At 42.0% G+C, this 13,431-nt stretch overlaps 1 protein-coding gene across 16 annotated transcripts in view; it reads right to left on the reverse strand.

The window, feature by feature from the left end:
- Positions 1 to 11,503, reverse strand: part of CADPS (calcium dependent secretion activator) — a 646,882-nt gene extending 635,379 nt beyond the window's left edge. For 4 of the 16 annotated variants that reach the window (XM_073644654.1, XM_073644659.1, XM_073644658.1 and 1 more), the window contains exon 1: positions 10,778 to 11,498. In XM_073644654.1, the coding sequence (XP_073500755.1) occupies positions 10,778 to 11,113 (336 nt within the window). In that variant the 5' untranslated portion in view covers positions 11,114 to 11,498. Of the gene's footprint in view, positions 1 to 10,777 lie in introns of all 16 variants that reach the window. The other 12 variants (XM_073644660.1, XM_073644648.1, XM_073644656.1 and 9 more) reach the window with 9 other exon arrangements.
- Between the last annotated feature and the right edge of the window lie 1,928 nt (positions 11,504 to 13,431).

Genomic DNA, 13,431 nt, shown 5'->3' on the forward strand with positions numbered 1-13,431 from the left:
GTGACTGTCTAACTTCTCCCAGTGGAATAACTTGAAGCTCATGGACCCCAAAGCGAAATCCCCAAGAGGGTCCTCAACTATCTCAGCCATCTAATAGTATTGGTCTTTCCGTATGAGCAAAAGGGACAGTGGGAATGTGAAAACATCGCTAAAATGTGGTGCACCTAGACCTCTCCTTAAAGGGGTTGTCTAGGACTTACATATGAGATCAGTGGAGGGCCGACACCTGAAACCCCTACCAATGAGCTGACAATGGCCGGATGTAAGCAGGGAATGGAGCGGATTGTACAGAACTCAGATATCGATGACTGATCTTTAGAGTAGGTCATCAATATCAAATCTGTGGGGGTCTGAGATTTGACACCCCCGATGACCATTTCAGACTCCGTCCGCTGCGTGCCTCCGCCTGCCACAGGACCTGCTGAGAACTGATCAGTGGGGGTGTCAGACCACCATCGACCTAATACATCAACATGTCATTCCTGGAGTATCCCTTTAATTTCCCCAGCAGATATATATAGAGCACAGCCCTCTTCCTATACACAATATAAGTGATCACAGAGATCAGCAGAGATCTCTGTGCAACTATTTTTCAATCAACATTACATCATACTTTACAAAGAGGTTCTGCAGCAGCTGGAACTGTTCACATTGCAACTTCTGCAGATCCCGTGCGTCTTCAGGGCAGGCAGTATCAAGGGCGCCTTTGACTTAATGAACATCTCCAGGACCTCTAAGATCTAATCTTGCAATTATTTTCCAATCGACATTACTTTATTCTTCAAAGAGGTTCTGCAGCAGCTGGAGAATGAACATCTCCAGACAATCTGCATTCGTTGCCTCTCTGTCGCTCTCAGCCCCGCGGTTTCTGCGAGTTGGCCAGGTGATGTGACAGCAGACAGACAATGTCTATGCACGGTACGCTGTCTCCCAGGTGTTGTGGGGGAAGGGATATAATAGCAGCATTAGCTGCAATGGCTGAATCCCTTTTATGCAGCACAAGGTCTGTTGCACCGTCCGCCGTATATAGCTGCTCTATAGGTGTTGGGTTAATCATATATCGTCCAGATTGCATTATCAATAAAAATAAATCTCAGCGAGCAAACAGTGGGTGTTGTCATAGAGAATTGGCAGGTCTGACTCCGGGGACACGTCATGTGTTTATAGTGGAGGAGGCAAACTCCCATCATCCATGCTGCACTCAGTCACTCACCGTCCACAGTATTCTTATCTGATGTGTGACATATGGCCGCCGACTCTTCTTTAATATTCCTTTTATCTATCGTTTGGCTCTAGTGCTCAATTACTGCCTATCTCCATGATCCCTGTGCAGATGGTACATTATTATTATTATTATTTATTATTATATATACATGAATATCTACTAAATGGGGAATTTAAAGGGTTGGGGGTACGGTTTCAAGATGGACTGGGATGACCATTATTGGTCAAAATGATAAGAGAAGATACAATCAGTTAAAGATTTTTTTTTCCAACATCACAAGTTATCCGCTATTTAAAGGATAGGAAGATATTTCTGACCGAGTATATGCCCACCAGCCCCTTGTCTGGTTTCTTCGGATCGTTGGGAACTCAAATCGCCAGCGATTAAGGAGTTGTCCCCTATCAAATTGATAGAAGAAACTAGGGGCGTAACGATCGCAGTCGCAGACGGTGTGGGAGGGAGACCCGCCGATGCTAATGTCACCTGGATGTGCATCCTCAGACACATATTCAGGTGAAATGCATTGCAGAGACCTGCCGGCTACCTGCACTGCAATACAAGCCACCGGCCAATCAGAGGCCGGCAGCAGACATCAAGTGCTGCCCATGCGGAGAAGTCAGCTACTGACTACAGAAGAGGACACCACATGGCGTGAGAGCAAAGGGGAGGTGAGAATAGTCCTTTGTTTCTTTTTAAAATGTGCTGGGGCAGGGGACATTATACCAGGATAGGGGACATTATACCAGGATGGGGGACAGTATACCAGGATGAGGACAATGCACCAAACAGGGGAACATTATACCAGGATGGGGATATTATACCAGGATGTGGGACATTATACCAGGATGGGGACATTATACCAGGATGTGGGACATTATACCAGGATGTGGGACATTATATCAGAATGGGGACATTATACCAGGAAGGGAGACATTATAACAGAATGAGGACATTATACCAGGATGGGGACATTATACCAGAGAGGGGAACAATATACCAGGATGGGGACTTTTTACCAGACTTGAGAACATTATATCAGAATGGAGACATTATACCAGGATGGGGGACATTATTTCAGGATGGGGACAATATACCAGGATGGGTGACATATACCAGGATGGGGATATTATATGAGAATGGGAACATTATACCAGGATGGGGGGCATTATACCAGAAAATGGCCAAGGATGGGGAAAATGTTATAGCATGGGGCCCAGGATGGGAGAGATTATTACAAGAAGGAACCAGGACGGGGACATTATTACATAGGGGGCAAACATGTATGTTTTTATAAGATCTAGAATTCTACAAGGGCCCTTACATCTGACCAACATGCAGGTGAGGGCCCAGGTCCAAATTTTGCACCAAGGCCCATCGGACTCTAGTTATGCCACTGGATTCAAACCTTATAATTTTGGGAAGACACCTTTAAGGTTTTGGGTGGACATGTTTGCTCAACGTTAGGTGTTGATATTGGTGGTCTCTGACAAGTATGGCAAGGATTTGTTATTTTGCAGAGACCACAGTTGAAGGGGGACAGTTGCAGTCGGAACTGGGTATGGCCACCTTCTACATAGGAGGACAAAGCACTTAATAGGTATATACAACCTCCCGCCTGTGGGCATGTGCATTACGGAGCACAATATAGGACCGTAAGGAACACTGCATTGCAGGCTGTACAATATGCAGAGTATTGCACCATATTCCTACTAGTAGAATATTGTTGGGTCTACAGGATTTTTGAGGGAATATTTGTATCTCTTCGATGAATACATTGCCACTTTATAAAGACCATGAATGAGCAGAAAAAAAATAATTATCATAGCTTAGAAGGATTCAGCTAGTCAGTATTTTAATCGCATGATGTCATAGACCTAATAGAAAAGAGAAGAATTAATTGGGTAGAAAGGCAAAATGAGCAATTGTAAGTACACAGTGCTATATAATGTGATGATTGCAATATTTTAAGGGGATAAAAACTTTGATGGGAGGAGGAGGAGGAGGAGTGCTTCTTTAAACAGTTGGTTGTTGACTTATAAGGTAGCTACCTCCAATGGGGGGCAAGTCTAGATGTTGTCATGTTGCAATGATAATAGTGAATACCAGCAAGACATGGTAAATGTGCAACATGCAATATACGGTACGTATCCTCCCACATGAAGAAAACAAGCTTAAGACTATCAGAAACATTAGCCTTTAACTTACAAGCAATTCCATCCCACCAACATTTTTCACTTTTCAGTTTGCATTGCAAAACTTGTAAGGGGAACCTCTCCCTTTAAGAAGAATTCCATCCAAAATCTATGTTTTGATATCCCATGGAGTAATAATATCAGTAGATTTCTAAAACCATTTTGACACCGCTGATCGCTTATCAAGACACACTGTGTAATACTTTGTTTCCCCTCTGGAGGCACTGCAGGAAAATTGAACACTTGTAGCTGGATTTTTGCACAGATCACAACTGATTACTATCAGGAGGGCGCTCTGTGATCATCTTATCTCCAGCGGACTATTCTAACAAAGAAGGATTGATGGATGACCCCCTTTAATGGAACTTTTCCCCTTTTGAAGGACAAAATTCCCAAACTGCAATTTCCGTAAGTAGAATCTCCAGAGTAAATATCTCAAAAGGACATTTTTTAGAAAACCGAAAAACTAAAAATACGTCAAACCCAAGAAACCGAACGGATGCAGATCCAGAATTATAATCAATATTATAGATTAAGTAAAAATAAAAACATAAAATCAAATAAACATTTCAGTAAAAAATTCTACCGGGGGATTGTTCATCGCTGTTTGGATAAATTGTAAGCAGGGAATTTTCACGAAATCCTACACTGTGTGTAAAGTGAGTTCCTAATAAGAAATCCATGACAAGTGGGAATAATATGCAAAAACCGTGCTGTAATGGCTGATGCTGGATCCGTATACACATGTCAGATTAATATGTCAAATGCAAATTAGCATATGTTCAGATTATTGCAAACACTTTATATAAGGAGGTAGAAACCATTTATTGCTCTGCTTGACAAATCAGATATACAAGAATGTACCGAATTGCTACAACATGTACAAATATCTAAAGTGTAACTATTTGTATTATTATTATTATTATATTTTTTGATTTTGCATAAATTATTGCAACATATAATTATTTAAAACTTCTTAAAAAATATATTTTAGGGTAAAGAAGCATTTTCTCTATTTTCCAGCAGCCTCCTGATTTCCCCTTTACAAGTCTGCATGTTGCTAATAAATGTTCAGACATCTAATACAGGGAGGAGGGGGATGCAGCTGCAATTTTTCCTTATTTGAGCTTTTAAGAAGAAGGGGGACACATCTGATTGTAACTATGGTATCACAGCTGGAAATCTTGGACATAGAACATATTCAGAAATGTAAAGTTACAGAGCGGGGTCACCGAGTGCTGAGGAGCTGAGGGCAGAAAAGTCACCAACGCTCTGCTGATTCTATAACTGCAGAGTCCAGACCTCCTCCAGGTATTAACATCAGTACAAACACTGTGCCCCCACCGGGAGCTTCATGGCCGAGCTGCGACATGCAGCCGTACATCACCAAGCACAATGCCGAGTGTCAGATGGAGTAGCGTAAAGCCGGACTCTGGATTAAACGTGTTCTGTGCAGTGATGGATCACACTTTTCTATCTGTCATCTGATGGAGGAGTCTGAGTTAGGAGAATGCCAGGAGAGCATTATCCCCAGACTGCATTGTGCTGCTGTACAGTTTGATGGATAACACTATGAGCTTGTTATCAGGGGTCGGCCTTGGGCCCTTTGTTCCAGTGAAGTGAAATTTTAATGTATCCGCACAAGACATTGTAGACAATTGTAGCTTCCAGCTTTGTGGGAACAGTTTGGGGAAGGCCCTTTTTTGTTCCCCATGATTGCGCCCAGTAAACAAGCAACAAACAGACATGGTTGGGGTTGTTTGCTGGAACAACATGACCGGCCGCTCAGAGTCCAGACCTCAGCCCCATCCAAAAACCTTTGGAATGAACTAGACCGGATATTGTGAGCCCGGCCAGACACTTCCAAAACTATGACAATTTTTTAATGAATGAGGCCCAAAGTCCTTTATTTTTTTCCCTTTGTTTGGAAAAATACTTAAAATAGAGTTGAGATTAAATATGTTCGTGCTTTACTTATGGGACATCCTACAGACATTACAGGGGCTTTTCAGGAACCACCTACATATCAGTGAAATATTTAATGAAGTTGTTCAACCCTATGATATTTAAAAATTAAATAAAAAAGAGCTTACAATAATGTAATGGTGTAACAAAAGAAGTTAATGTTGAGACACTACAGCAAGTGATTGGCTGCAGCGGTCACATGTCGTGTTGACCTGTCATCCACCGTAGGGGATGGATTGTTTATTCACATAATGGCAATCATCTTGGTATAACCTACATACAGTATATTCACATGTTGTCCACATGGATAGGACATCAGTGAATAAACAGCCCCCCGACCCACTTTCTCTAATTGAAGCTCCTGAGATCATAGCTTGGGGGCAAAATCTCCGAGCGATGTAACAATGGGTGCATTAAGAATTTACAGCATGTCATCTGCTCTGTTAATTGAGCTGTATTTATGTTCTCCCAGAGGATCCCTTTAATTATCTGTTTATTCTAGATTTAATTTTATTTTAAGTTTTTATTCACTTTCTCCGTAACTTTTTTAGTGAAACATTAAAGGAGTTTTGGAGTACTAGGATATTAATGACCTTTCTTTAGGATCAATATCACATCATTGGGAGTCCAACACCTAATACCAACATCGATCAACCATTACCAGCTCAACCGGATGTAAACACCACCGCTCTGTTAAACTATTTAGTGGCCGCTCCCGGGCAGTAGTCTACACTGTCGCTATGAGGCCCGAGAGACGGGGCGTACTCGGTTTGCAGATACAGTTGAACATAATGGTGGAGGAGGGAGCCGTTGACTTATTTTTCCACCATTTAGTGGTGCATCAGAGCGGAGCAGCACATTGGGGGAACAGGGATTAGTCAGCAGTTTTTAGTATTTTATTTTATCTTGAAGGGGACTGCGGGGGCATCATACTTTGTGTGGGGACTGTGGGGACATCATACTTTGTATGGGGGACTGTGGGGACATCATACTTTGTGTAGGGACTGTGGGGAATCATACTGTCTATGGGAGTCTATGGGAGCATCATACTGTGTATGGGGGCTGTGGTAGCATAATACTGTGTGGTTGGGACTGTGAGGGTATCACACTATGTGAGGTGCAAAACATACTGTGTAAAGGGTTGTTGAACATATTGTGTGGGGGGCTGTGTATGCATCATACTGTGTATGATAGACTGTGGTACCTCACACTGTGTATGGGAGAGTGTGGGGGCATCATACTGTGTATGAAGGGCAGTGGTGGCATAAAACTATGTGGTGGGGACTATGAGGGTATCACACTATGAGAAGTGCAGTCACACTGTATAAAATGTTGTAGGTGCATCATATTGTCTGTGGGGGGCTGTGGATGCATCATACTGTGTAGGTGATTGTGGGGGCCTTCATACTGTCTGTGTGTGTGTGGGGGGGGACTCCAGTGCCAAGTCAAGCAAATGTGTGTGCTTCAGAGCTGCTCTTCATACTGTAGTCTGCAGACAAAGCCATTTTGGAGGCTCCTGGTCACTCAAAGCCAACAAAGGTATTGCCAGACGTGGATAGAGGAGAAGACTTCCATGTGTTTCTCACTATCTATGTCTGACAATGTAGTGAATGTTAATCCAACACCATGTCCTCACCCTTCTATATTTACAAGCCTACATGTGCCGAATGCCATATTTATGAAGCTCCTGCACCACATTTCCAAAAAGGACCAAATGTGTCAGAAAAAAAAGGGACCAGGACTCATGTATCCCAGCCGTGACTCATGTATCTTACATATGGCGGTTTTCTTCTTCTGTAATGTTTCATCCAGTGGATTCTGATCGTTGCCCTGTTATTGTGCACAGGAGTAGGAACAGCGGTGAAGATTGATGTTAGAATATAAGGCTGAATTTGTAATATACGATGAATAGTGACGGCCATGTTTGTGTGCATAGGCATTGATTGCCCCCTGGGACTGAACAGAGGGGGTCGTGCAACCTGAAGGTTATATTGTGACTGAGATATGGTTGACATGGGATCTATAAATCTCCCCCATACTATTTCACTAGTGCATATTCCTACAATATATAGTTGCGTTCAGTTCTAAGATCATGCAGTAAATTTAGCTGCAGTCCTATGTAAAACCACCTATTTCCCTGCAGGTGAGTATACATAGATGTTATTAGCCCCACATACAGTCGCCTTACCGGCCCTTTACTCTCTCTCGATCATCGACCCTTTTTTCCATACAACCAATGTTACAGTTATCTTTCCAGAATGATGAACCCAATGGATCCTCCTACAGATCCAAGATCCGATAGACGCCTGGTTATATGCATTACTGGAAGAAATAGTGGGCCGAGATATCAGCGCAGACAAGAACATCCCCAGAGACCACGACGGGCTGATTGGTATTATATAGTGCCGCGCAGATCTGCTGCGGTGTCACATTAATGAATAGTCCCCGTGCTACATCCGTTACACGCCACACCGCTGGATCTTATAGGGGTTTTTCCCCACAGCCTCTATTAATTCACTATAAATATTTGAGGCTGATGAGCAACTACAGAACGTAATAACCAATGTCCCAGGCCGGCCATTACTCAGCCCTCCATAACCTTCAGAAGAAATACCTAAGACGAATGCAACAGACCCCAGTGTGCGGTCTCCGGGGGGCCGTAACAGCACATGCGGGACACGGGTGTATGGCCATTAGTATTCATCATATAGGGCACATTGGCTGCAAATTCTGCCTGTGGGATCAACCCGACCATACACCTATATACCTATATACCGCGGTATCACCATGATAGGAAAGATCACGATGAGCTGCTACAAGCTGCATCTATTATCTATCCATCTATCTATCATCTATCTATTATCTATCTATCTATCTATCTATTATCTATACTTCCATCTATCTATCTATATATACATCTATCTATCTATCTATCTATCTATCTATCATCTATCTATCCATCTATCTATCTATCCATCTATCTATCTATTATCTATCTATCCATCTATCTATCTATATATACATCTATCTATCTATCTATTATCTATCTATCTATCATCTATCTATTATCTATCTATCTATCTATAATCTATCTATTTATCTATCTATCCCTCTATCTATCTATCTATCTATCTATCTATCCCTCTATCTATCCATCTATCTATCTATCTATCTATCTATCTATCTATCTATCTATCTATCATCTATCTATTATCTATCTATCTATCATCTATCTATCTATTATCTATCTATCTATCTATCATCTATCTATTTATATATCTTTATATTATCTATCTATCATCTATCTGTGTATCTGTCTATATTATCCATCTATCTATTAAAATATGTATTAATATATATATATATATATAAAAGTAATATAATATATATATATATTTATACATATATAAATATTATTTTACTTTTTATTATTTTATAGATAATAACAAAAATAATAAAATACTTGAAAATTTTATATTTAACCCCCCCAAAAAATACTGAATAAAAAAAATAATAAATAGATACAAAATAATAAATGATACTAAATGCAATTATGTGGCCACAGGTCTCTTTCTGCCGCTGATAAATCGCAACATAGTGCAAGCAAATAAGATCCCTTTGCTACCGTGTAAAGCAAGTTGGAAAGAGTTTGTGAGTTTTTTGCAACATCGTGGCACCTTACAATCCACAGCACCACCCCGTTCGCAGCAGCGACATAGAGCCATCTTTGTCGTCTACCTTAAATTAGTAGATGGAAAATAAATATTTTGCATCCCTAATTGCTATTATAAGATGTTGTTATGGTGTTACCTGCGGTGTAGCTACTAACAGAGCACCAAGTGTGATTTGGATTGCACATAGAAATGTAGATATTGTACAACATATTTAGAGTGTAAGCTTTTGGGACAATGCTCCATTTCCTAGTCTGGTGAATTAATATAGCGATCAGCACTACATCTGTGACCAGCCTCCATAGCCCCTGATATTCAAGTACAAGCTAATTAAAATGGGACATGGTGGACCATTTGATGGCCGGACATGGTGGACCATCAAATTATTTGATGGCCGGACATGGTGGACCATTTCATGGCTGGACATGGTGGACCATTTCATGGCCGGACATGGTGGGCCATCAAATCATTTGATGGCCGGACATGGTGGACCATTTCATGGCCGGACATGGTGGACCATCAAATCATTTGATGGGTGGACGTGGTGGACCATTTGATGGCCCAACATGGTGGACCATCAAATCATTTGTTGGCCGGACTATTTAGTTGCCTGTTCCTACAGCGTAAAGTTGTCAATCTACGAGGGGATCTGCCTGGATTTCCATTAAAGCCATAAAATCAAAGGCAAAGCTTCGAAGGATGGGGCAGCTCCAAACCCGAGGAATATCTTTGATGTATTGTTAAGTCATACAGTGAAGCCAATTTTTCCATTAAAGCCTAAGCAACTTCACCAACTCGGAGGTTTTGGCCAAATAACCCTTTAGACTTTGAGTTTGCTCCATCCTTTTGACATTGGCTGTGCCGAGCACTATGGGTATTTTACTGAATGATTTACAAGCCCTGCAACAGGACTACACAATATGTACATTGATCTAGATCCCAGTCTGTAGACCCTATAGATGCACCGAAGACAATGGACGGGCATCATCTATAGGATCCCGATGTCGTAAGGACCTTTAAGACAAAGCCAGATTTCTATGAATGAACCTGGTATATGAGATAAACAAGTGATCGCTTCCTGTATCAGTCTCGGAGCATCATCCCTCCCTCCCCGTGCACGTAGCTCGTCCATAGGTGGCGCCGTTGCATGGATCCGGTGCTGGTGACGCCTATGGAGGAGCTGGGTTATGGGAGGGCGCAGATGATGTGATTCTATAGCTCCAGTTGATTTACTCTTCTAACGTGCACCCAAAGAAGCTGCAAAAAATCACGTATCCCCCCCTTCCCCATGTACTATCTGCAACGACAGAGACCAGCTCAGGCCTGTGTTTTCATTTTTGAGCAATTCAAGGCTTCCTGCCTGTGCAAAACCCTAAGCATGGATGACCCTGCCATATTCATTAGCGTCCAACCAATATATAAGACCCCTGGTTCTCGCTGGACATCTGCTCCTTCCAGTCAAGTTAGGCCAAAATCCACCTCTATGTCCTGCAGTCGTGCATTCACGCATATTATAACCACACAAAGACCTATGGAAGAAGTGATCGCACCTCCCCCCGCCATCGGTGGCTGCTGCAGAACCTCTTTCCAGACTAGGGTCCCAGCTGTGCATCACCGTGACGGACAGCTCTTATCGGAGGATCTACAGTTGAGGTGACCTGATGATGACACTGGCACCAATGCAATGTAATAATCATACCCCAGACTTCCCCTATTGTTCTCACCTTCTGTTGCCTCCTCGCCATGTCGGTGGGCTGCTTGGCATTGAACGGGTAGGCAATACACCTCATGACAAACACATAGAGCTGCAGCTTCCTTTTTCTCTCTTCTTCCTCCTTCTGCAGCTTTTCCAGCTCTTCTTTCTCCTTCTCGCTGACCACTGATGGACTAGGGCTGGATGGTCGGACGCTGCTGCTCCGACTGCTCGGTTGTAGCCCACCGGAGCTCTCGCTGGTCCTACTAGGAGAGAGACGGGCCCCTGTGCTGGGTGCCAGCACCTCCTTGCTTTCTTCTTCCACTATCTCATCCGATTCTTCCTCGCTGGAAGATGGGTCCAACATCTTGGTAGGGTTTGAGCGGCGTCGGGGAGGAAGAAGAAGACGAAGACGAGCTTTTCGAAAACCGTGCACCCTAGTAATCCTATGCAGGAGGCAGCAGCTCGCTCCAGATCAAGCAGGACCTGATATTGCAGCTAAGTGCAGACTAGGCATTGGCAGTGCTTACGTGTTTAACTCTCTCCTCCCCTGCTCTCTTACTGGAGAAAGGAAAGCGGATAGAGACAAAATACTGCCGATGGGGGCCGTCCCATTGATAATTTGTGGTTGTAATCTGCTAATGTGCTGCAGCAGATGGTGCCTCCTGCCTGCTCTTTGTCCACAGGCCAATAAATCTTGAGGATACAGGAAGATGACCAGGGAGGAATGAGATGTGTACTAAGAGCATGAGATCAATACTGGATGCTGGTGCAGGACCAAAATGTGCCACTGGACCGTTCTCCATCATGGATGGAATTATCAGGAAGAAGCTTTGTTTTCCGCGGAGGGCTACCCCCCTCCATCGGCTTCAGCTGCCCATACACATTAGATAATTATCGCCCCGGAGAAAACAATTCTGGCTGCTGCCAGTCAAGGATTATTTTTTTCTTATTCATTCGACTCCCTACGGTCAAAAATGTCATCTGATTTGTGGGCTTTTCTCAGCCACCTGTAAGCTGATGTTTATGGGCTGCATGGAATTTTTGCATCATTTGTCAATTATTTATTTGTTTTTTTTACTTTTCTGAACGATTTTTTTTTAACTTAACGACAGCTAAGACTTTTATCAGACGCCAATGATTTTTCTCGAATGTGAAATAACAGTCCGAGTTTCATCAGAGTTTGGGATCCAAGTTTTGCATCTAAGTTTTGTATCCGAGTTTTGTATGCGAGTTTTGGATCAGGGTTTTATCAGAGTTTTGGATCAGGGTTTTATCAGAGTTTTGGATCAGGGTTTTATCAGAGGTTTGGATCAGGGTTTTATCAGAGTTTTGGATCAGGGTTTTATCAGAGTTTTGGATCAGGGTTTTATCAGAGGTTTGGATCAGGGTTTTATCAGAGTTTTGGATCAGGGTTTTATCAGAGGTTTGGATCAGGGTTTTATTAGTGTTTTGGATCAGAGTTTCATCAGAGTTTTGGATCAGAGTTTCATCAGAGTTTTGGATCAGAGTTTTATTAGTGCTTTGGAGCAGAGTTTTATTGGTGTTTTGGATCAGAGTTTTATTAGTGTTTTGGAGCAGAGTTTTATTGGTGTTTTGGATCAGTGTTTCATCAGAGTTTTGGATCAGAGTGTTGTCGGAGTTTTGGATCAGAGTTTCATCAGTGTTTTGGATCAGAGTTTTATTAGTTTTTGGAGCAGAGTTTTATTAGTATTTTGGATCAGACTTTCATCAGTGTTTTGGATCAGAGTTTCATCAGTGTTTTGGATCAGAGTTTCATCAGTGTTTTAGATCAGAGTTTCATCAGAGTTTTGGATCAGAGTTTTATCAGTGTTTTAGATCAGAGCTTTATTAGTATTTTGGATCAGAGTTTCATCAGCATTTTGGATCATAGTTTTATTAGTATTTTGGATCAGAGTTTCATCAGAGCTTTGGATCAGAGTTTCATCAGCATTTTAGATCAGAGCTTTATTAGTATTTTGGATCAGAGTTTCATCAGAGCTTTGGATCAGAGCTTCATCAGTGTTTTGGATCCGAGTTTTATTAGTGTTTTGGATCGGATTTTCATCAGTATTTTGGATCAGAGTTTCATCAGTATTTTGGATCAGAGTTTCATCAGCATTTTGGATCAGAGTTTTATTAGTGTTTTGGATCAGAGTTTCATCAGAGCTTTGGATCAGAGTTTCATCAGTGTTTTGGATCAGAGTTTTATTAGTGTTTTGGATCAGAGTTTCATCAGTGTTTTGGATCAGAGTTTCATCAGTGTTTTGGATCAGAGTTTCATCAGTGTTTTGGATCAGAGTTTTATTAGTGTTTTGGATCGGATTTTCATCAGTGTTTTGGATCAGAGTTTCATCAGTGATTTGGATCAGAGTTTCATCAGTGATTTGGATCAGAGTTTCATCAGAGTTTTGGATCAGAGTTTCATCAGAGTTTGGTCCATGTCAATTTTCAACATCAGAGTTTCCGTTTGCAAAAAAAATAAATATGGAGGTTTCTCAAGCATCCGAGTGCTATCTGAGTTTTTCAATCATCCATAGACTTGTGTAGTCAAGAATGATCCATGTCTCTGATCAAAATCATGTTTACGAAGTTTTGTGCAAACCATTCAATCCAAAAAAAAAGGATGAGTTGACAGCCCTGAACACGTAGGCTATAAGGGCTTGTGCAGACAACCGTATTTTC

This window comes from Phyllobates terribilis, unplaced genomic scaffold, assembly GCF_046119375.1.
Source record: "Phyllobates terribilis strain yellow unplaced genomic scaffold, ASM4611937v1 Scaffold_8__6_contigs__length_399053987, whole genome shotgun sequence".
NCBI lineage: Eukaryota > Metazoa > Chordata > Amphibia > Anura > Dendrobatidae > Phyllobates > Phyllobates terribilis.